At 37.4% G+C, this 24,899-nt stretch overlaps 1 protein-coding gene across 1 annotated transcript; it reads left to right on the top strand.

Annotated features, from left to right (window-relative positions):
- RAB18 (RAB18, member RAS oncogene family) lies at nucleotides 1-23,264 on the top strand. Its single transcript, XM_010860074.1, has 7 exons — nucleotides 1-65; nucleotides 138-193; nucleotides 12,331-12,392; nucleotides 16,378-16,450; nucleotides 18,097-18,215; nucleotides 18,290-18,356; nucleotides 21,366-23,264. The coding sequence occupies exons 1-7, from the start codon at nucleotides 1-3 to the stop codon at nucleotides 21,539-21,541; spliced, it is 618 nt and encodes a 205-aa protein (XP_010858376.1). The 3' UTR covers nucleotides 21,542-23,264.
- The last annotated feature ends 1,635 nt before the right edge of the window (nucleotides 23,265-24,899 follow it).

Below are 24,899 nucleotides of genomic sequence, written 5' to 3'. Positions count from 1 at the left end.
ATGTTTCTGGAAGCTGACTACATTAGCTCTTTGAAGTTGTGTCTAACTTGTGACAAAATACAGCAGTCAGGAAGATTTATCAAATGTTGAGAAAGAAAAGTTGAATTACTAATCTGTCTTTTTGACATCTCTTTTAGCCTGCTCTTGAGGTTCACAGATGATACTTTTGATCCAGAACTTGCAGCAACAATAGGTAAGCCCATGTTTAAAATTTTAGTAGAAATGCCAAATACTTTGTTGCCTTCAGGCTGTTTTATCTAACTCCCCCTACCCATCCTCTCACTACCCCACTGCTTCCATGTCTGTCAAAATCTTACTTGTCTTTCTAGTGTTACCTTTGGTAGTCATTCAGTTTCCAAAGTCTTTGTAGATCTAATCAAGCAAAAATGTAACTTCCATTGCTGTTGTCTTATGGTTCTTTGTTAACACTGAGGATGTTATGATTATCTTTATACACATTCTTGTGCTGTGGGACGTCTTTTATTTAGCAGCATACAGTCATCTGAATGTTTATTGTATGCCAGGCACTGTCCTAAGAGGTGGGTTATGGTCATCAATAATACAAACGTGGTGTCTGTCATAATGGACCTAGCAGTGTCACTCACAGTAGAGTGTGTTGGTTTTGTATTTTTAGCATTTCATATAGTATCCAACATGTTTCTGGCAACATATTTATTGATATTAGTTATTAAAGACTTGTGTGCATAAATACCTTTTAAAAACTGAAGTTTAGATTTCCTAAAAGTGGTTTGCCATACCAGCTTATTAGAATATATGAGAAAGAGCTAGATAATTTGGTATCACATGTTTAGGGAGTAGATGACAGTGTAAAGGTTCAAGAGACAACTTGTAGTAGTAGAAAGAGCTGAGTCAGAGCAGTATGATCATCTTGGCTCTGCCTCAAACGTTGTCATCTTGAGGGAGTCATTAACTTCCTTGTCCTCATCTGTAAGTTGGAAGTAATTTGGGCGAGAGAATACATTTTTCTTCCAGCTCTAAAATTTGATGATCTGATGAGTAGAATGTAGTAAAGATCTGATCTTGTATTACAATTAGGGAAAGTGTCTTTATCAGATTCCCGAAATGTTCACATTTATAACATATGCTTTAGCATTCTCTCCACATACACATGCACAGTATTCTTGGTTTTTTCGAATTGTTTGAGAGAAAATTGCATTCAGTATCTTCAGTGTCTTTAACTCTAAGTACTTTAACGTATATGTCCTTGATGAGCATGGATACAGTTCTCCTGTATACAGATAGATTTTTATCAGTTGTCCCGCTAATATCGTATATACCAAAGGAAAGAATTGTTTCTGGTCCAGAGTCCATTCCAGGATCCTACATTGAACTTTGCTGTCATTTTTCCTTAGTCTCTTTTAATCTGAACAGTTCTTCATTCTTTCTCTGTCTCTGTGGCCTTGGCATTTTTGAAGAGCATGTGCAGGCCAGTCGTTCTGTAGAATATCCTTCCATTGCAGCTGTCCATGTGTCCTCATGGTTAGATTCAGGTTGTGCATTTTGGGCAGGAATTCTCAGCGGAGCTTCTCAGAGCGTGGCGTGTATCGGTGCCGTTAGTGGTGACTGGCCTCCGTTACTTGGATGAAGTGCACCATGTCTCTTCATGTCCACTGTCATTCCAGCTCCGGTGGTTGTTGAACTGTGGTTTTTCAAATCCTATCTTTCCATTTACATTTCTTACTTAGAATTCTGTAAGGAAGAGCTTTGGATGTGAGTCTGAGCAAACTCCAAGAGATGGTGGAGGACAGAGAAGCCTGACGGGCTACAGTCCTCGAGGTCACAAAGAGTCGGACAGGACTTAGTGACTAAACAACAACAGCAGAGGAAAGGCTCTTCTTCGTTTCTATCAACATGATCTCATGGTGCCTCTGAATTTAATAAATTATATCAGGCATTACTTCTCTTTTGTATGACATATTAGCATTGACAGATTTACCGTTATGTATGAAAATGGAATCATTTAAAACACTACTAGTTCAAAATCTGTTTAATTTGGTTTGGTATATTATTTGCTTCTTTAAAAAATGAGCTATTAGTAAAACTTGATTTTACTCAGAACATCCCTGGTATTGGATAAGCAAAGAGTAGAAGAATAGTAACTGGCAGGGAAAAAAATGTACCTAGAGTTAAATACTGGCTTCCCTGGTGGCTCAGACAGTAAAGTGTCTGTCTACAATGCAGGAGACCCGGGTTCAATCCCTGGGTCGGGAAGATCCCCTGGAGAAGGAAATGGCAATCCACTCCAGTACTATTGCCTGGAAAATCGCATGGACAGAGGAGCCTGGTAGGCTACAGTCCATGGGGTCGCAAAGAGTCGGACACAACTGAGCAACTTCACTTTCACTTTCAGAGTTAAATACTAAGGGAATGATCCTATATATAATATAAACTTGTTCTTTAAGCTCTAAGTCTTGTCTGACTCTGAGACCCCATGGACGATAGCCTGTCCTCTGCTTGGGATTTCCCAGGCAAGAATACTGGAGTGGGTTGCCATTCTTTCTCCAGAGATTGTTCCTGTTCCAGGGATCGAATCCTCAATTCCTGCATTGGCAGGCAGATTTTTTATCGCTGCCAGGGAAGCCCATAGTATAAATTGTCTTCGTTTCAAACCGAAATGTCATTGGGTTCTTAAAGATTGACAGATGATTTGTTGTCTTTATTACTAAAAAGGTTCTGCTTTAAAAACAAATACTAAGATTAGCATACTGAAAGAACATGCATAATTTGTTCCCCCAGTCGACCCTGGGTCTTGAAAAGAATCTTTAACATTTTGGCATCAGATAATTTTCTGCTCTAGGTTATAACCAATATACACATGAGGTTTTGAAATAAAAATAATTATCTTAGTTGTTAATGGCCATATGAAAAATAGTATTTTGTGGAAAGTTAGTATTTTACCTCACAATGTAATAGTAAGTAAAGCATACCTTTATCTTTCAGTAATGTAGTGAGACATTCAAGTTTCTATCATGTATAAAATACTAAGGTTAATTGTTGGACTTTGGGTTTGAAGATGGTACTGTTAAGTTGGCATTTTCTTCTGCTTTCTGGGAATTGGCTATTAACAACAAAGAGGGAAAAACTAAAATACAAAGCACATGGTCTGCTAAGCCACAAAACTGGAATGGCTGCCTGAAGCAGTGGAGACCAGGCAGGCCACCTATGAGAGAAAGTGGACGATGCCATGGCTGCAGAGCTTGGAGCCAGCAGGAGATGCTTCATGAGTTTGAGAGGCCCACCTTGAGGTGCAAAACCTGTTAGCCTTTGTAAAAGCAGAATGGCTTCTCAAGCCAACGGCAGGAGTTTCCCTGTCTCTGGTTTGATTTTGAGAAGTTGGGAAATGAAACCAAACAAGGCGTCACACGGACAAGGGGAGGTGATGCCTTTGACTAATGTTAAGGCCTTCCGTCTGCTCTGGATGTTGAGAAGTAAATAGCTAACTGATTCTCATGTAAAACCCTGAATCAAAACAAAATTTTGCTGGTACAGAACTCATCCCACTATGGCCTTCTGTATTAGCTTCCTGTAGACAGCTTGTCTAGGAAAACCTCATCACTTTCAGTGATGAGTTGGCAGAAAGAATCCAGCTAAAGGCCGCTACTGCCATTCAAGAATTGAAAAAGGAGAAAGGAATGGAAAAACAAAGGACAGGTGAAGAATATTCATCAGAGGAAAATATTGTTGTAAAGAAGATGAAAATAATGATCCAACATCTTCCATGAATTTAAGACCCTTAATGGAAATATTTATCAGTGAGAACACAAAACAGTGGTATGAGGTCAGGGAAGAGACAATGTGACCACATGAGAAAGTGCAGTGTAAGCTGACTGAGTGGAAAGGAAAATAAGATAAAATAAAACTATGGCTGAAGTGAAGATGAAATTGGAGGGCTCACAAGGGACAGTAGAGACTGTGGAAAACACAGTAAAGAACAATAAGCTAGAAATGGATGAGTGGTAGAATTTACCCAAATGAATAAGAATGTTAAATTAGAGTGAGAAAACATGGGAATCACAAAAGAAGATTGTTATATAGTCTGTTTTCATCTTAAAGAAGAAACATAATGAAACAGCCAATATTCAATGATATAATCCAAGGTAACATTTCTGACATAAAAATAAACACACACACAGACAAAACTGTAAGAATATTTGACCAGGCTTTTGTTACATGGGAATGTTTTGGGGGGAAAAAAACATTAGATTTTTCTTTTTTCCATGGCCAGGCCATAAGATGATGCTTAATCATGTCTTTATCTGAAGTACTTAATCAGCTGCATTAGATACAGTTGGTTGAATTTAAGCGTGGATGTTAGATCTAGTCTGAGTAAGTAGCCACAATTTTCTTCATGTATTCTGTTTGTTTTTTTAATTTACCCTTCCTAAAGAAACCTTTGAATACAAAAAGTGCTTTAAATAAAACCTTTCAAATAAAGAGAAAATTTAGAACACGTTCTCTACTTAAAACAGGTTCACAAACTACTTCTTAATTTGTAAGACTTAAAGTTGTTACAAATGCTAAATTATTTTGTGAGGGTTGATGCATTTCAGCTAAAGTTACACGAATTCTGGTTGTTGTTGGTTGACTTAGGTCAGTGATTCTTATTACCTCCTTAGTAGGTTTTTAAAAATACCCATTTTGGCTTCTCAGTAAAGCGTCTGCCTAAATGCGGGAGACCCAGGTTCAATCCCTAGGTCGGGAAGATGTCCTGGAGAAGGAGATGGCAACCCACTCCAGTATTCTTGCCTGGAAAATCCCATGGACGAAGGAGCCTGGTAGGCTACAGTCCATGGGGTCGCAAAGAGTCCAACATGACTGAGCGACTTCCCTTTCACATTTTGGCTTCTAAGGGCAGATATAAGATCTCCATCCACATGTTACTTTATCGTTTGAGCTTACGTAACAGAAAGATGACTTAATGAAAATAGAAAGCAGCTAATACATCTTGTTTAATGTCATAACATAAACTTGTTAAAATACTTGGAAATGTAATATAACCTAAAGAAAAAAAGAACTATTCTATTTCATATAATTTAATTTAGGTAAACATTTTAAATGGAGTAAAGCACTAAATACGGCTCTGACATTTCATTATTTCAAATAATGTCAAATGGTCTTCATCATATATAAATTGTTTCTTTTTTCCAGTCTACTTAGAGGCTTTATTAGGAAAGGTTGTGATTTTTTTTTTCCCATGTGCTTTTCAGCTCCAACTTAAGGTTGATAGACCTTTTTATACTGAAACGTCCTTGCTTTCCTAGTTAAGTCTTTACTTGCTTTGTTTGATGTATTTCTGGATTTGGTATGTTGCTTTGGGTGGTGTAGTCATTTCCCCAGCACTGATTCTCCCAGTCCACGAACATGGTATGTCTCTGCACTTGTGTCACCTTTGATTTCTTTCATCCAGTTTCTACAGTTTTCTGTGTGCAGGTCTTTTGCCTCCTTGGGGAGGTTTCAGTTCAGTTCAGTCACTCAGTCGTGTCCGACTCTTTGCGACCCCATGAACTGCAGCACGCCAGGCCTCCCGGTCCATCACCAACTCCTGGAGTTCACCCAAACTCATGTCCATTGAGTTGGTGATGCCATCCAACCATCTCATCCTCTGTCGTCCCCTTCTCCTCCTGCCCTCAATCTTTCCCAGCATCAGGTCTTCTCAAATGAGTCAACTCTTCGCATGAGGTGACCAAAGTATTGGAGTTTCATCTTTAACATCAGTCCTTCCAGTGAACACCCAGGACTGGTCTCCTTTTGGATGAACTGGTTGGATCTCCTTGCACTCCAAGGGACTCTCAAGAGTCTTCTCCAACACCACAGTTCAAAAGCATCAATTCTTTGGCACTCAGCTTTCTTTATAGTCCAACTCTCACATCCATACATGACTACTGGAGAAACCATAGCCTTGACTAGACAGACCTTTGTTGGGGAGGTTTATTCCTAGGTTATTTTCTTTTTGTTTTGGTGGTAAATGGGATTGTTTCTTCAATCTGTCCTTCTTATCTTTCATTGTTAGTGTATAGGAATGCTAGCAATTTCTGTGTACGTATCCTGGAATTTTACTAAATTCACTGATGATCTCTAGTAGTTTTCTGGTAGCATCTTTATAAGGTTGAGGAAATGTCCTTCTATTTCTAGTTTGCTATTTCTACCTTCTGTCTCTATGAACCTTTCCTGCCTTCTGTCTCTATGAACTTGCCTAGTCTATAGAATCCTTGTATTAGACTCATATAATATTTTTGTAGACTCATACAGTATTTGTCAATATTTGTAGACTCATACAATATTTGTCCTTTTGTAATTGGCTTATTTCACTTAGCATAGTGTGTTTAAATTTCATGTGTGTTGTAGCATATATCAGAATTTCATTCCATTTCATAGCTGTGTATATCAGAATTTCATTTCATTTTATGACTAATAATATTACATCGTATGTACATACCACATTTTGTTTATCCTTTCATCTCTCCGTGGATACTTGAATTGCTTCCACTTTTTGCCTTTTGTGAATAACAACTGCTGTGAACATTGTACAAGTATCTGTTGAGTTCCTATTGTCAGTTCTTTGGGTCTGTACCTAAGAGTAGAATTGCTATGTTATATGGTAATTATATTTTTAGCTTCCTGAGGACCCACCAAGCTATTTTTTACAGTGGCTGAACCATTTTACATTCCTACCAGCAATGCACAAGCATTCTAATTATGTCCTTGTCAATGCTTGTTATTTTTTGTTTTTTCTTTAATAATAGTTTTTAATCCATTATGATAGTGTCTCAGTGTGGTTTTAATTTGCATTTCCTTAATGGATAATGATGTTGAGCATCTTATGTGCTTGTTGGCCATTTGTGTTTATTATTTGAAGGATTGTCTGTTCAGATCCTTTACCCGTTTTTGAATCATGTTTTCTGTTGTTGAGTTATAGTCATTCTTCATATTAGAAAGCTTTCAAATATTTTTTCTCTCTCTCTTTTTTTAATTTTTGGCTGCACTGGGTCTTCGTTGCATCGTGTGGGCCTCTCTTGTTGTGGAGCACGGGCTCTGAGGACGCAGGCTCAGTGTTGTGGTGCGCTGGCTTCTTGAGTTGCAGCACAGGCTCTCCAGTTGTGGCCGCTCCCATTTTGTGAGATTTTTTTTTCATACCCCTTTGATGTTGTCCTTCAATGCACATAAGTTTTTAATTTTGATGAAATCCAGTTTATCTACTTTTCTTTTGTTGCCTGTGTTCCTGGTGTAATAGCCAAAAAAATCATCACCAAATCCCATGTCATGAAAATGTTTTTTCTATGTTTTCTAAGAGTTTTTAAGATCTAGGTGTTACATTTAAGTCTGATACATTTTGTGCTAATTGTATATGGTGTAAGGTAAGGGTCCAACTTCATTCTTCTGTTTGTGAACATCTAATTTTCTGAGCACCATTTATAGAAAAAACTGTCCTCTCCCTACTGCATGTTCTTGGGTTCCTTGTTTACAAAGTCAGTTGGCTGTATATGTGATGGTTTATTTCTGGCCTCTGCCATTGGTTTAAATGTCCTTTATGCTGGCACTGTTCATTTTAGTTATTGTAGTTTTGAGTCAGTTTTGAAGTTGTAAAGTTCGAGTCCTCAATTTTTTTCAGTACTGTTATGTTATTTAATGCCTCTTGTAATTCTGTATGAATTTGAATGTCAGCTTTTCCATTCTGCAAAAATGCTGTTAGAATTTTTATTGGATTGCATTGGATCTGTAGATTACTTTGGGTAATATTGTTATCTTAACAATATTAAGCCTTCCAACTCATGAACAGAACATGTCTTTCACTTACTTGTGTCTTCTTTAATTTCTTTCATCAGTGTTTGGAAGTTTTCAGTGTATAAATATTTAAGCTCCTTGGTTAGGTTTATTCCTGAGTAGTAGTATTGTCATCATCTATTTTTAAAATATTTTATTTTTTTGATGCTATTGTAAATGAAATGATTTTTTTTAAATTTTATTTTTGGATTGTTTATTACTAGGATATAGAAGGAGAAGGCGAGAAGGCAATGGCACCCCACTCCAGTACTCTTGCCTGGAAAATCCCATGGGCGGAGGAGCCTGGTGGGCTGCAATCTGTGGGGTTGCAAAGAGTTGGATACGACTGAGTGACTTCACTTTCACTTTTCACGTTCATGCATTGGAGAAGGAAATGGCAACCCACTCCAGTGTTCTTGCCTGGAGAATCCCAGGGATGGGGGAGCCTGTTGGGCTGCCATCTCTGGGGTCGCACAGAGTCGGACACGACTGAAGTGACTTAGCAGTAGCAGCAGGATATAGAAATGCAGTAGATTTTTGCATGTTGGTTTTATATCCTGTAACTTTGCTAAATTAACTTAATAGTTCTAACAGTATTTTTGTATGTGTGTGGAATAGAGTCATTAGGATTTTCTACATATAAGAAATGTTGTCTACATGTGGTCTGTGAACAGAGATAATTTTACTTCTTCGTTCCCAATTTGGATACCTTTTATTTCCTTTTCTTGCCTGATTGCTCTGGCTAGGACTTCCAGTACTCTTGATAATAGAAGTGGTAAGAGTAGACATTCTTATCTTGTTCTGATCTGAGAGGGAAAGCTTTCAGTTCTTTATCAATGAGTATGATGTTAGCTATGGGGTTTTCTTATATATTCAGTTGTGTTTTTTTCTGCATGTCTTAATCTGCAGTTAATCTTATCCTGTGTATTCTCTTTTTAATCTCAGATGTTGTCATTTTTGTCTCTAGATGTTTGTTTTGGATTTTTTTAATCTAGCTCATGTCTGCTTAACTTTCTGAACATGTGGTATATGGTTAGAATTGTTTTTAATATTTGCTAGTTTTCACATCTCTGCTAGTTCTGAGTCAGCTTCTCTTGATTGCTTTTTCATCTTTGATAAGGCAGATGCTTCCATTGTTGTGTTCTGGTTTCCCATTCACTGGTATTTCTTTATGGTGCAGTTAATAATGCCTTTGGTAAATTTTCATGTCTCACTTATTGCTTATTTCAAAGGCTTTGTTGATTATATTACCTAATTTTAGCCAATTTAACCTTCATAAAATAGGCCTGTGCCTAAGGAAAGATTCCTGCAAAGGAACAAAATTGAATATTGTATCAAAAATGCAAGCCCAAATGAACAATTAAAGAAAAGCTGAAGCAACAGTTCTGTGATTTTATAGTTTATGTTAAGAAATATATGTTTGATTCTTGCCACAGAACTCCTAAACTACTGGATTTTCTTTTTTATTATCATTTTTTACAATTTAAATCTATTTTGAATTGGAGAATAATTAATTCACAATGTTGTGTTGCTTTCTGCTATACCCTTGGATTTTCTTAAGTAATAAGAATCATTAAAGATGTCTTTTGTTTATCTGTTCTTTCTTTCCTTTTTTTGGCTGCACCGCACAGCTTATAGGATCTTAGTTCCCCAACCAGGAAGTGAACCCAGGCCCCGGTAGTGAAAGCACCGCATCCTAATCTCTGCACTGCTAGGGAATTCCCAGGATGTTTTTTGTATTTTCAGGCTTTTTTCAACTACACCTGAATTTAGATTACTAATGTGACTTCTAGAAAGCCTCTAAGCCTGGAGGAGAACCAACCATGTGATTAAAGCATTGGAACTTTAGCTCTAGTTTATCTTCCTTACTCCCAGGGTGGGGAAAGGAGCTGGAGATTTTGTTTGTTTAATCATCAAAGGCAAAAGATTTAACCAGCTAAGCCTCCATAAGAAAGCCCATGGATTCAGAGAGCTCTGTGTTGGAGAACACATGGAGATACTGGGAGGATGACATGCGTGGAGAGGGCGTGAGAGCTCTGCCAGTTCCCCACACGGTGCCCTGTGCATCTCTGCCATCTGGCTGTTCCTGGGTTGTGCCCTTTTCTAATAGAATGATTATCTAGTAAGTCAGTAGACTGTTTTCCTAGGTTCTTTGAGCCACTATCTCAAATTAAGTGGGAACCTCTAGTGTATAGCCAGTTGGTCAGAAGCACAGGTAATAACCTGGACATGAGACTGAAATCTGACGTGGGGTGTGGCAGTCTTGTGGGACTGCACTTTTATCTTGTGGGATCTACCTTTTAATGTCAGGAAGATGATGTCAGAACTGAACTGAACTGTGGGACACACATCTGGTGTCCCCGGAAAGTCAAAGAATTGGTTATTAGTGTGTTCAGTGCTGTAGAGGAGGAGAGACAGGAAGGGGTATTTTTTCTAAATAGTCTGCTTCTTTTATGACCTCCTTGTTTGTCATCCACATGAGATTGAAAAGATAGTTTAATCAAATACAGTGAGAAGTTGGCAAAATCAAATTTATCAGAAAGATTCCCACTGCTGCCACCAATAAAGGCAAATTAATAGCCACTTGCAAAATAGAAGATCCAGACATGGAGAAGAAGCAGATTGAGCATGTAAGAGCTAAAGGGGTCAATGTCTGCACACGAGATTCAGCGGAGGAACCAAGGGAGGATAAATGGAAACTGAAGGTTCTGAGTGTAGATGAAGTACCTTTTCAGGCTGCTTGTCTCTTAACTTGGATAGTGGGACTCCAAGGGGAGTGTTTCCTGAGGGTGTTTTCTGTAGGTTTCAAATCTGTCAGAAGAGTAATTTAGAGACAGTTATTCAGAGACAGTCATTAGACTGCCAAGAAATACACGCAAGAAAGTATAAAAGGGGAAGAGGAAGTGGGAAGGGAGGAGAACAAAAGCACACTGGAACATAGAGTTTCTTTTCCTGGGTAGACTGTGTAGCTGGAGGCTAGCAGAACGGCCAGTCTGCCCTTGGGCATGTTGTCTTAGGTGTTTAAGGGAAAATAAGTTCTTTGTATTTTCTCTGAAGAACCTTGAGAATTTAACTATAGAGTATATATGACAGGCTGTCTCTATGAAATGTCTACCAATTGCCTTCATTTAGTACCTTGACCAAGTCAAAACCATTCTCATTTGCATTTTTCAAGTTTTTTTTTTTTAAGCAAATATAAGTAGAATGTAAAAATTCCATATTTTTAATATAGTTGGTGTGGCATATTTCTTTATATAGGCCTGGTGGACACAAGATTTTTTAACATAAAATTTTTTTTGTTTGGCTACCAAGAAACTACATTTAGGCTACATCCTTGGACTTTTGCAGTCAGCACTGTCCTTTAACTCATGGTTGCCTGACATTCTAAACATGTCTTTATGAACTTCCTTATCACCTTAGCCCAAAACACCACAAACTGTTGTTTTAAAATCCTTGGCATACAGAAAGACCTGGTGTAATGCATGTTTTGAAATGCATTGTATTACCTTATTTGTGTATATAATGGATTACCAGAAGTCATCCAAGAATTGCTAATATATTTCCATATTGATGATAGATGTTCTAGGAAGCATTTAGTATATGAGCATGTATATATATCATGTTAGTTGTGGCTGTCCTGAATTAATTGCAACAAGCTAAAATCTTTTGCAAGTTTCTTTCCAAGTGTCTGGAGTTAATGTTTTCTCTGGCCAGTGAGAGAGACTGCTTATTATTTTTGATACTGTTAAGACACTGGGCAGTCACTGCTCATTTAAGCCAGATGGCATGTGTCAGCTCCTTTTTCTGGAAAGGGAGAGGTTTTGCAGGGCTGCTGTAGTAAACCCTTATGACTTCTTATGGAATTCGTCTTCTCTTTACATAAATCAGTGCTTATAGAGTCTCACTGCTCCTTGAGCACTCCTCTTCACTTACGAATATTCTTAAAGGATTGGGCATAAATGTTTTTGTGTGTAAATTCTCTTTTTGCAGTCATACAGTAGCAAGTGATTATTGATAAAGTTACGTAAAGCGAATACTTTTCTTTAGGACAAAAAGAAAGACAAAGAATTCATAAGGCAAGGAGAGAGTGGCTCTTTTGTAATTTTACCAATCTTCCAAGATGCCCACAGTCAGAATCTGATTTAGGGTGTTGGCCAGCTATGGACAACACTCTTTAATGATAGCTTAGAGCACCTCTGGTAAAGTGCCCTCATCCAGAGATCTTCTCTGCATTAGCACTGTGAATTCTAGCTCTTGACTTTTAATGCGCAGTCACCACCTTACACTGAATTTCTTTTTTTTTTTTTAAGTTTTTCAAGAAGTACTGGTGGATGAATGAATTCTACAAGCATTTGGTTTTCATTTCCCTGATTAAATCCTAAGCTGCTAAACTTTAGTGACACTTTTCCTTTCATCTTCACATCCATAACTAAGAATTTGGATGTGAATTTGGGCGTTTAATAAAGTGGCTTTTTTCTTTCTTGGTTTTCTTGATAATTGATTTTTAAAGTTTATTGGAATTCTTATAAAATTTTTCATTTTTTCAAGGTGTTGATTTTAAGGTGAAAACAATTTCAGTGGACGGAAATAAGGCAAAACTTGCAATATGGGTAAGAATTTTTAAAATGTATTTTGTGTAAATATTAAACTTGTACTTTTTGAAGACGCAAAGATTGATGTGTATAGTGTCCTACAGGAGAATGAGCAATTTGTATTAAATAACTTGGGAGATTTGATGCTGGTTACTGGATAGACAATAAGTAGTTATGTTTTATAATTCTGTAATTAGGCAGAGACCTGTTTCACCTGCTCAGATTTTTAAAATATGTAGTCTCTTCAGAATATTTGAAAGCAGTATTTTTTTAAAAAGTCATCTGCCGCAGAGAATCATTGTTATTGAATGTGTTTCTTTGAAGTTTTAAAAAAGACAAGTTACCCTGAACTAGTGCTGAAGGCGGTTGTTGCGGAGAAGGGAATGAAGTAATACTTAGAAAACATGATTTTTCATGTTTGTTAGTGTAAATATCTATAATACTTGAGTTTGCCAACTTTGGATTTTTTGAATACTGATGTCCAGTGTTTTTCCTTACTGGCTTCTTTTCATTTGCCTGTGAACCCAGCTGTTCTGGTCCACATTCTCTGCTAAGTCGACCCCTCCATGGCAGTGCTGAGTGTGGCAGCACTCGCTGTCAGAACCCCCAGGATGCCCAGTCTGTATCTGTTTGCTCCTTCCTGTCTCCGGCCTTCCTGTCTCTCAATCTAAATGTGATTGCTTATATAGTAAATGTGTTACATATAAAATGTATAAAAATATACTCATCAAATCCCCACATCTGCTATAGTTAAATATCTCAGTATATTTTTATAACATGATAATCACATTAGAACTGGTCTGCAGTCAAGTTGAATTATACTTCATCATGGTGGTTAAAGAGTAAATGCTGGCTGGGTGTCAGTTACAGATTGAACCAGCAAGTGTTCATGCATTGTATGATGTCATTCATGTTAATGGCATTCTCTGAATGGCACTCTATTTCCAACACGCATTTTATTCCAAATGACTGTGTGTCTTACGGCTTTTTTTTCCCCCCATTAATTTCTTTCTAAGATACAATATTTTACATGATTGTATCTTGTTTGACCATTCCCCTAAATAAATACTATCAATCAGTACAGTAATGCCTAACAGAAAATAATTTGGAAAATGTTGGACTAGACCATAGTAAAATATATGTTGAGGATTGCTGCCTTCTTTCTGTCCTGAAGTGGAACCTGATTTTCCATGTTTTTCTTGCTTGATTTATAAACTCTTCTGCCCTTGCTCCTGCTTTGAGAAATAGTTTAGGGTGGGATCTGAGGTTTGATGGTTGCTGTGAGATCTTACTTTGATACAGGAGGTTTTTTGTTTGTTTTTAATTTACTTTCTAGTTCCTGCTCAATAAAAATACTAGCTGGCAAGTATTATTGTAGTGACATCTTTATCATAAGCTTATCCCTGTTTTTTAAATGAGAGGCTTCTCCTGACTGTGAGGATAAAAAAATAGTCTCATTCTGTTGATAAAAAAGGATAACCAAAGGATAATAGAGAAGAAAGTTCATTTTTAGTCAACGTGTGTATTTTAGTGAACATTCTATAAAATATGTTGAACGCATGCACATTGTCACATGTGTTCATATGCAATTTTCCAAAAGAAAGGATTGTATTTTAATCCTTTCACCTGCTGTCCCTCCCACCGCCCCCCCCCCACCACGCACACATTGTATACATTGTTCTGTGTCAGTACAGAAGTCCATCAGTTTAAATGACCATTTGTATAATGACCAATTATCTTATGACTATAATTTAGTCAACCCTCAGTGAAAGATATTTACAGTGTTAATAGTTTTTCACAAAGATCATCAGTGCCTTGGTGAGCCTCCTGATTTTTACATCTTTGTGCACTTGTCCAGTTACTTTATGATGTATACTTAGAAAGTGAATTATTGGCTGAAAGAATGTGAAGATTTAACATTAAGATTTAGGAAGAAGGTCTTCTGTACTATATATTGTTAATCTTTCTCATTTTTGCCTCTCTCTAATAGTTTTTCACTTATATGTGCATTTCTTCTGATTAGTGAGATTTTTTTCTTACATATGATTATATTTTAATGAATTTTTGTTAATATGCTTTGCCTTTTTATATTGTGCTCATTTTCTTCATGATTAAAGTCTTTATACAATAAAATTTCTAGCTTTTTGTCATACGCCACGTTTTTTCCACTCTGTCATTTGTCTTCAAAACCTTAAGATGAGTATTTGTTAATGTTCTTGTATGTGTAACACTCTGTTATATGCTGCAGATTTTTTCCCCCTAGTTTGTGATTTACCTTCAAATCTTGTTGAGGATGAGTGTCGGGGGCAAAAGTGGGGTGAGTGTGGTGTTGGGGAGAGATTCTTAGGTCATACCAAGGTTTTAATCTTTACATGATTGAATTAGTCATTTTCTTCATGCTTCTGGGTGTCATGTCGTATATAGGAGGGCCTTCTCAGTCAGTATTAGAAATATATGAATCTGTTGTTGCCTCTCATTTTTCTGTGGTTTTATTCATATATAAATAAAATCAATTCCTCTCCCTGTTGGATGCACGTCCTGGGATTACTCAAGTAGAATAGCTGGGCCTCACCCTGCTCCTCCTCCCCTGGTGGTGCAGCGTGTTCATCAGGACCTACGCGGTACCCACCTTCTCTGAATCCTCCTGCCCTTCCGCTCCCCAGTTTCTGTTATTTAGCCTTTCCAGCTTTGTCCATTTCCTCTGTCCATTTCTGTCTTTAATATCCCTTCTGTCTTCTCCCATCAGAAAATAAAACCACAGATAATAAACTTTGCTTCTTTTATCTTACAAAGATGTTATACTCTTACTACGAATTCCTGTTTTGAAGGCAAGCGATGATCTAACTTCTGACTATTTATTGTATGGTTATCATAAGTCCTGACCCAGCTGAGCCTATGCTTGCCCCATAGCTAAACCCACACTCAAAATCAGAGGACTGGTAGTTGTTGATGTTTGATGTGTCTTTATTTTTCTTCAGGTCATTTTACATTAGCAGACTGCAAATTTTTTCTTTGAAGGCAAGATAGTAAATGTTTAGTCCAGCCCCAAGGTGGACCATACGGCAGTCCATATGGCAGTACACAAGTGAATGGGCCTGGCCGTGTTCCAGTCAGACTTTATTTAATAAAAGCTTATGTAATGGAACAGGTGGTGGGCTAAGGCAGCAGTTTGCAGACTGCATATTTGCATAATCTTAGGTAGACTTGAAGCCACAGTCCAAGGATGGTAGAAGGAAGACAGAAGGAACCAGGCCCAGAAGAGACTTGTTACTAGTTTTCTTTCTTTTTTTTTTTTCCAACAAAATTTGAGCAACTGTCCTATGGCAAGAATTTCTCAGGCTCTGGGATTAAACTGGTCATTGAGCAGAAAAATTTCCTTCCATATGAAATTTACATTTCCTAGCTAGGGTACATCTTATATTATACCCCAGGTATGAGTCAGAAACATAATAAGGAGTGGTTTGGTTTTCATGCGTTTTTCTGGAAGAAGAGACCTAGAAAATATTTTTAAAAGTACAACCTAAACACTGCTTGTCTGAAATAAAACACCCCTGTAATTTTCTTTAACAGTAGTTCTCAACCTTTGACTTTATGTTAGAATCACCTGAGAAGCTTATTAAAGCTTCTCTCATGCCCATATTAAATCAGAATCTTTGTGGGTTGAACCTCAGTATCTGTATTTTTCATTTCCCAGGGAATTTTATTGTGCCACCAGAGTTGAGAACAATGGCTTCCTATGAATGGGTTTCATATGTGATAAAAATCTTGAGTCCAAGTGGTAGAAAATCTGAACTTTGTTACATTTTTTTCCTAGAGATGAGGCAGTACTTGTTAATTTAATTTTTATGTAGCATTTGTCAGTAAAAGAACACATTTAAATTTTAAGTTTTAAATAAGCTTGATGTTTTAACCATGCTATGAACTTTCTACTCTTAAATTAATATTTTGAAGATCTGTTATTTATCCAATGTTTTGTTTAATAATAATTGATTGTCACTTTTAGGATACTGCTGGTCAAGAAAGGTTCAGAACATTAACTCCCAGCTATTATAGAGGTGCACAGGGTGTTATATTAGGTAAGGTTTTACTTTACTGTGTAAAATATATTGTTATTGTATTACTGGAATTTCTGATTTTCCTGTTTGTGAAGGTCAGTAATTTTTTGCTTTATTTTTCTTTACGGCTGCTTTTATGTGACTTTATATTAACTTTATGTAATATTAGGAAATATTTAAACTTTTAAAATTTTGTTTCAGCCCTTTGTCTAGCAATTAAAAAATAAAGATCAGAAACATGTAATAAGAAGTGGTTTGGTTTTAATGCATTTTCCCAAAAGAAAATACATAGAAAACATTTTTTAAAGTACAGCCTAAAAATTGCTTACCTTTATTAAAACCCCTCTATTATTTACTTGGTTTAAAAGCACGTGTTGATGAGTACATAACTGAGGACCTGTCCTTGTGTCATTGATCTGTCTTAGAGTATTACCAGGGACTGATCTTCAGTTAGCAGCTTACTGATATTTACTGCCAGATTATAATGGAAGGAGTGTTGGTTGCTTAGTGGAATCTTTTTTATTAGTCTTGAAAAATAGCACAAAGCACTTAATGCTATTGGTTTATAATCACACAGAACTTGAAAACCAAGTGTGGATTTTCGGTATAATTTGTTGAAAAGTGCTTGTTCTTAATATTGCTGGGAAACTGTCTAAAATGAATACTGTTCAACTGTAGGGAGAGACCTCATTTTATATCACAACTTGTGAGGCTTTGGTTTCATTTCTGTTAATTTGACAGTGACTCTCGGTTTTGGTTCAGTACCTCCTAAGTTTAGAAAACACTTTAACAAATTATTTCCTATAATGCAGAATGATGAATATGTAAATAGAGGAAGATAATCAGGGTTCCACCCACTGACCTTTTTTTTTTTTTGTATTTTGTATTGAGGTATAGTCAGTTAACAACGTTGCAATAGTTTCAGGTGGTCAAAAGGCTCGGCCATACATGCACATGTACCCACTCTCCCCCAAACGTGCCTCCTATCCAAGGCTGCCACATAACATTGAGCGGAGTTCCCCGTGCTATACAGTAGGTCCTCATTGCCCACCCTCTTAACTTTACATGTGTTTTCAAATTTGCAAATTCTGGTCCTTGTAAGAAATAAGTTAACAGGTTCATAAATGTTTAAATTTATGTAAAACTTTTTTGTATTTTGCCACAGATTTGGGTCTAAACACCTTTTAGCTTTTAGACAAACCTTTTTTCTTATTGGGCTTCCCTTGTGGCTTAGCTGGTAAAGAATCCACCTGCAATGTGGGAGTGCAGACCTGGGTTTGATCCCTGGGTTGGGAAGATCCCCTGGAACAGGGAAAGGCTACCCACTCCAGTATTCTGGCCTGGAGAATTCCATGGACTATGGGTTGCAGAGTCGGACACGACTGAGCAGCTTTCACTTTCACTTTTTTTATTGTTATGAAGGCAGCTATTTCATTTCTGTAACAGCATATGTTAATTAAATTGAAGTGTGTATATAAATGCATTTTTTAAAAAAATACACTTGTTTCTTCTATCTGGATCAGTGGACATTGATTTTTAAAGCATTAACAGCTTAGAAAAACAGACTTGCCTGTATATTAATGTCAGTTCCTAGTACATATCAGAAATACAATGTCATTGCTTCTTGCTTTTGATATTTATTTAATAAATGATTCTTTTTATTTTAGTTTATGATGTCACAAGAAGAGACACCTTTGTTAAACTGGATAATTGGTTAAATGAGTTGGAAACATACTGCACGAGAAATGACATAGTAAACATGCTAGTTGGAAATAAAATTGATAAGGTGAGAAGTCAGACACTTGGCAGTTTGATTGTATATTTTGATAGCTTTTTTTAATCTTTGCATTTATCTTTTAGGAAAATCGTGAAGTTGATAGAAATGAAGGCCTGAAATTTGCACGAAAGCATTCCATGTTATTTATAGGTAAGTGTGTGAATATTTATCTTTTCATTATTAATGAAGAGTTTTTAAATGGAGTTTCTATTACATTCTTCTCTTTATGAACCATAAAAAATATGTATTTAGTTCATAGCTGCGCGGTAAAACTAGCTAACTGTAGAAGTAGGTTCCTTATTTTTCGCACTGTAAAAAAGAACAGGATCACTGTGAGGCCGTATGGAGCGCAGCGCACCGTTCTCTCCTCCCGTGACCCAGTGCTGTAGGCGTGCATGCCTGCTGGGCCGTGTCGAGCAGCACCACCGTTGTCAGAAATGCTTCATTTGAGGCCCAAGCCATAGGTTCTGAATTAAAATCTGCATTCTAACAAGATGTGATTTGTATCATGCTAATATTTGAGAAGCACTGTAGAGCAAGGGTTAGCAAGCTACAGCCTGGACCAGATCTGGCCCCGCCATTTGTAAGGAAGCACACCGTGCCCGTGCCCTGCCATCTGCATTATTGTCTGTGGCTGCCCTTGTGCTTCATGCCAGAGTTCAGTCATTACATGGAAACAATATGGCATCACCACCCAAAATATTTACTCTCACACAGAAAGTTGATTGACCCCTTGTCTGGCAGAGTGGACTGGCAGTATCACTTGGGGAGCTTTAAAAAATTACAACTCTTTGGGCTTTACTTACGACAAGTCTGAAACAGAGCCTTGAAAGCAGTTTATAAGAAACACCCTAGCTGGTTGTGATGTCAGGCCAGCTTTAGGAATCAGTTTTCACTGTTCCCTACTGTATGAACCTAGTAGGAATCAGGAAATGGAAATGGGAGAACATCATATATGGATAGAAGTGGGGTGGTACAAATGGAAAGTATAGGAAATTTTAGAATGGGCTTGAGTAGCACTGCTGCTGCTTACTTGCTAGGTGTCTTCCATTTCCATAAATTAGTTTGTTCAATTAACATTTATTGAACACAGAATAGAACAATGAACAAAATGGTCCAACTCTCTGCCCTCAGGGAGCTTACAATTCCAGTATGGGAAGCAGACTCGAATTCATAACTAGTGCTCTGCGTGAAATAAAATGTTGTAAGGGGAGAGAGAATGATGAGGGTGGGAGGAAATAAGGAAAAGTTCTTTGAGAGAGCACCATTTGAGCAAGAATTCATGGTATGAAGATCTAGATAGAGAGCATCTTATTCCTGAGGCAGGAATCAGTGTACTGTGTCCAAGAAACAGGAGAAAGCTTGTGGGCTGGAACAGAGTGTCGGAGGAAAGGTTGGTGATGATGGAAGTTAGTGTTGGACTTCCTGGGATATGGTAAAGAAATGAATTGTATTTTAAGTGTGGTAGAAAGCATGGGAGTAGTGCTGTGGTGATATTCTTTTAAGATTCATTTGGCCATAAGAAGCAGAAGAAAAAGTGTGGCAGTAGTAGTGGGGGAAAGTTGGTAGATCCAGGAGACACTTCAAAGGTAAAGCTGTCAGGTGGATAGGTGGGGTGTGCAGGGTAAGGAAAGAGCAATCAAGGGTGGGTTCAAGTCTTATCGTGAGCAGCTAGGTGAATGGTGGTGCCGTAAGTAAGATGTGGAAGGTCGAGACAAGAACAGGTTTATGCAGAGGAGCAGGGACCCAAGGTTTCTGCTTAGACATAAGAATGAACTGTCTTTGAGACGGTGAGTAAACATCATGGTCATTGACATTTAGGTGGCATTGACAGTCATGAGATTGGAACAGTCACTATAAGAAAAGCTGGATAGAAAAGGACGAAGATTGAACCCTGAGGTACTCCGACAGTTAGAAGTCAGCAGAAAGAGGAGGTGCCAGGGAGTAAGGTTGTGAACAGTGTGCCAGTGAGAGAGGAGCACCAGGAGTGTTCAGCTGTCTTGGAAGTCAAGTGGACAAAGTATTTAAAGGAGAAAAGTGACCAGCTGTATCAAATGCTGCAAGATGTCAAATAAGAAAAGGATATTGGATTTGACAAGCTAGCGGGTGTTGGTCACCTTTAAAAGAACAGTTTCCATGGAGTGGTGGAATCAGATTAGTTTGAAGAAAAATTGGAGATAAAGTGGTAACAACTTATATAGATATCTCTTTATCACCATTTTGTTTTGGAAGAGAGTGGGGAAAGTAGGTGGCTACTAGAGGATAAGTCGGCTGGAGGGCAGGTTGGTTAGTCGGGGGGTAAGTGATTAATAAGATGGACAGTAATTTTGGTGGGCTTTCAAGCTGGTTGGTGTATAATCCAGTAGAGCGGGTACACGGTCCTTCAGTGAATGAGGAGGGTTGGGATCCCGGGAAGTAGACAAAAGGATGGCCCCAGCCGGCAGCCAGGAGGGTTCCCCCATTGTAACAGGAGTGAAGGCAAAGCCTAAAGACAATGCAGGTGGGTTAGTCAATCTATTAGTGGGGTGATCAGTAGTTCTTGCCAGATTGTTTCTGCTTTTCCCAGGGTGGAGCTGGATCATCAGTTGAGGTAGAGGAGCTTTAAGATGAAGACATAAAATAGTCATCAGACTGGGAAAAAGTCAGTGGGGAAACACAAGATGAGAGAGCAGTCCTGCGTATCCACATGGGTCTCCTGAGCATAAATTGAAAATGGAACTAGTGTTCACAGTTTGTACATCACTTATCCAGCCACCTATGGCTGTTCATTGCAGGCACAGAACAACCTGATTTATTGTTTAACTTGGAGTTTAAATTTCCTTATTCTAAAATGGGAATGATGTCTGCTTCAGAGGCTAATTTAACAAGTAACCAAAAAGTTAAGAACTTTGGCACACGTACGGATATTTGAGTAGGGCGTTAAAATGTACAATTCTACCACGAGATGTTGAGCTTACATACCACTAGTCTTATGGATAGAATTTCAATAGCTCAACTTTCAGAGTTGCAGGAGATTCACTTATATTAAACCTGTGGGGAGAAATCATATATATAAAAATATATTGTCCGTTGATATTTCTGCTATAATAGTTTTCCAGGAAAACATAGAACTATGACTAGAAGAGAATATACTTCTTGACGTTTTTCCTTGAATTTCAGAGGCAAGTGCAAAAACCTGTGATGGTGTACAGTGTGCTTTTGAGGAACTTGTTGAAAAGATCATTCAGACCCCTGGACTGTGGGAAAGTGAGAACCAGAATAAAGGAGTCAAGCTGACACACAGGGAAGAAGGCCAAGGAGGCGGAGCGTGTGGTGGTTACTGTTCTGTGTTATAAACTCTGGGAAACGCCATCTCTTGCGTATTTGATCAGATAATGTCATCTTTCTGTATATAAACTCTCTTAACTGCTATTTTAGGGACCTTGCAGTTTGCACATATTTGTTTTGTATCATGGCAGTAAATATTTGTGAGAAAGCCCACTCATTGCCTTTTCCAGGTAAAACGTAAGCATGCAAAGTTTGCAATCTGCAGTTTTTTATGTAACATAAAATAGGTGTACCTTTATAAGTACATTTGATTTTATGATTTACATTCATCATGTGATTTTTTAAAAATCCACCTCTCTAGTATATGTTGATACAAGGTCTAGTTTTGGTCTCTTTTTCGCTTAAATACTTATCAATTACTGAATTAATTGGTATCGTAGAACTCCCAGGACTACTGGGAGATAAACAGATGTCATCAAACCTGGCAGATTTCCCTTCAGGAATAACAAAGAGCATGATTCCACAGCTTTCCTAGGATGTTCGCTGACGGATTCTCTTTAGTACTAAGCAAAATCCTCTTTGCAGGATGTGGTCGAGGCCAATTTATAATTAAATCCCCGTTTGTTCTGACGATACTTCAGAAGTAGCATTAATATGTTAAAGAAGTTTGGTCTTCCTTGACTTGAGGAGCAGCTCATTGCTTAGCTGGAGTTTTAATTCTGTGATGTGTACATGGCTTCATCAGCCTCTGTGCAGCGTTTTGGGTTGTGTGGTATTTGACAGAATCGCAATAAGATTCCCCCATTTTGGTTTCAGAAGGACAGGAGTAGTATGTTTGTGTAACTCATGTAGCACTTATCACCTTTAAAACCAACACCTTTTCCCATAAATGTTGGTGGTGTTTGTTCCGGTACTTCAATTATAGCTTGTGTAATGTTAATGAATATCTGTATCTTATGACTTCCATAAATGACTAGTTGATATTCAAAAACATATTTCTGTGTTTTGAGGGTTGGGGGAAAAAACACTAAACTATAATTTGAAAAAGGCATATTGCTTCCAGATTTCGATGTGTATGGAAAAATACTGTTGCAGTGAAAATCTTGGTACAAACTTGTACAGACTAATAAATCTTTTACACAGTATTCAGTTTTGTAACCTCCTGCTATTGTACATTGTATATTTTTTTCACTCATGTATTATTTAATATACATTGATCTCTGCTATTTTAAGCTTGCAGATAAGTGATTTGCCCTTTCAGGCAGGCCACTTTAATACCACTCAGTAAGATTAATAAGAAATACTAATTTCTGGGCGGTTTGTTCTCTATATACAGTTGCAAACGATAAACATTTTTGTGGGTCACCTTTACAATGCTTGTGATAATAGACTGAAATGTATATCTTCACATAAGAAAACCTTAACATACTGCATGGTTCACACTTCTTAGACTATATTACATGGGATTAAAGGTTTTATGCATTACGTATGTTTTTACAGAAAATGAAACATATACTACTACTTTAATGTTAGAGAAAGATAGCTAACACATGTACTTATGATTTGTTGTTACATTAAAACTGTAGATTTGTATATGTGGTTTCTGTATTGACATTTCTGTTTATTGCTATTTGCTCCTTGAGCCATAGAATATTCTTCCTATGCATTGGATTGTCTTTATTTGGTCAGAATTTGGATACATATGAGTCACTTAACTTTTAACAACTAATTTTGTTTGATTTATATTGTAACCTTTTATAGTTTTTTAATAAATCTAGCCTGCTTTCCCTAGATGCATTTGTGCAGGAAGTATTATACATTTCCTTGTTGCTCTCATCAGCTGAGGAAGTCCTGAATGTTACACTACTTCCTATATTCTGTAGGAATATAGAATATATATTATATATATATAACTCTTGTTGCAAGAGTTATTCTTGTTGCAAGCTTCTTGTTTCATAGTGTAGGTTTTCTAAATGAAGTAGTTGTAATAGCTAAAAATTGTCACTTAAATAACAAGATTTTGTCAGTTCTTCATTTCTGAAATCATTTGAAGTTGAGTGCCTTTTGCAGATGGAGCAAATTAGAACGATTAGAAGTTAGGCTACCACTCCAGTATTCTTGGGCTTCCCTTGTGATTCAGCTGGTAAAGAATCTGCCTGCAATACGGGAGACCGGGGTTTGATCCCTGGGTTGGGAAGATCCCCTGGAGAAGGGAAAGACTACCCACTCCAGTATTCTGGCCTGGAGAATTCCATGGACTATATATAGTCCATGAGGTTTCAAAGAGTTGGACATGACTGAGCAGCTTTCACTTCACTTCATTCTGAGTTCTGGGAATATTCATATAGAGCTAAACAAACAAATTCGGTTTATATTAAGAGGGATAGTTAACATTTATTGAAGCTTCCTTGATGTCAAGCCCTGTTCTAAGTGCTGGTTTATCTCATTAAACCTCACAGCAACCTTGAGAGATTGGTTGGTACTGCTATTAGGCCCATTTTAAAGGTGAAAATAATAAAATACAAATATTTTAAGGAACTTCCCAAAGATCACAAAGCAAATCAGTGAGAGTTGGATTCCAGTCAAGGCATCTTCACTCCTGAGTCCATGCTCTTAACCACTGCTCCCTTTGCTATGGCTAGTCACTAGCTTTCTGTTTTAAAATAGCAGGGTTATCATTCTTTTGTTATGTGTAATAGGTGTATTTCAGATTTTTTGGTTATAGAGTAAATCCCATTGATGTAAACCAACTGTGTAAGTCATTTTACCTAAAAGTTAAGGTAGAAGAGTAGGTGGTCTCCTAGTTCTTTTACCTCCTCATGGTGGAATGAAAATCTTTGACCTAGAAAAGTCAGAACTTATGGCACCTTAATTTCCTGTTTATAATTGGACATGAGAAAAGTTATTAAATCTGGGAATGGCCTTTTGCTCAAAATTAAAATCTAGGGGATGTTTTCATTTCAGGTACTCAGCTGCCATGTTCAAATTCGCACTTGGCTTTCTAATTGAACACAGTGGGATTGGTCTTGATTTTGATTCATTGTGACTCGTGTACTCAAATACACATGATTACATGATTCTGTTCCAAGTGTGGAATAGCACAGACCTACCTCATATCTATAATATATTTAAATACAATTTAATGTGTCTTTTTTTCTGATTTTCAAATGAAGTGGGATAATCCTCTTGATCCTATAGGTTGTAGATCTTTGCAGTATTCAATCCTTATGCTTCTATATTTTGAGGTTCATTTCACCAGTCATACTTAGGAGATTTTTATGTCCTTCATTTATTTTCCCAAGTTAGAGATGGGAATAAGATAATTTAATCAGTTTTAGATGATTTTATACTAGTTCTGACCCCAGCTATGCTGAGGGTAATCAACTATAGATTTCATCTTGGATTTTGTCTAGAAATGTTGAAGGA

Source organism: Bison bison, unplaced genomic scaffold (genome assembly GCF_000754665.1).
Source record: "Bison bison bison isolate TAMUID 2011002044 unplaced genomic scaffold, Bison_UMD1.0 scf7180017864461, whole genome shotgun sequence".
NCBI classification, from domain to species: domain Eukaryota; kingdom Metazoa; phylum Chordata; class Mammalia; order Artiodactyla; family Bovidae; genus Bison; species Bison bison.
This window is presented reverse-complemented; position numbering and strand designations above follow the sequence as displayed.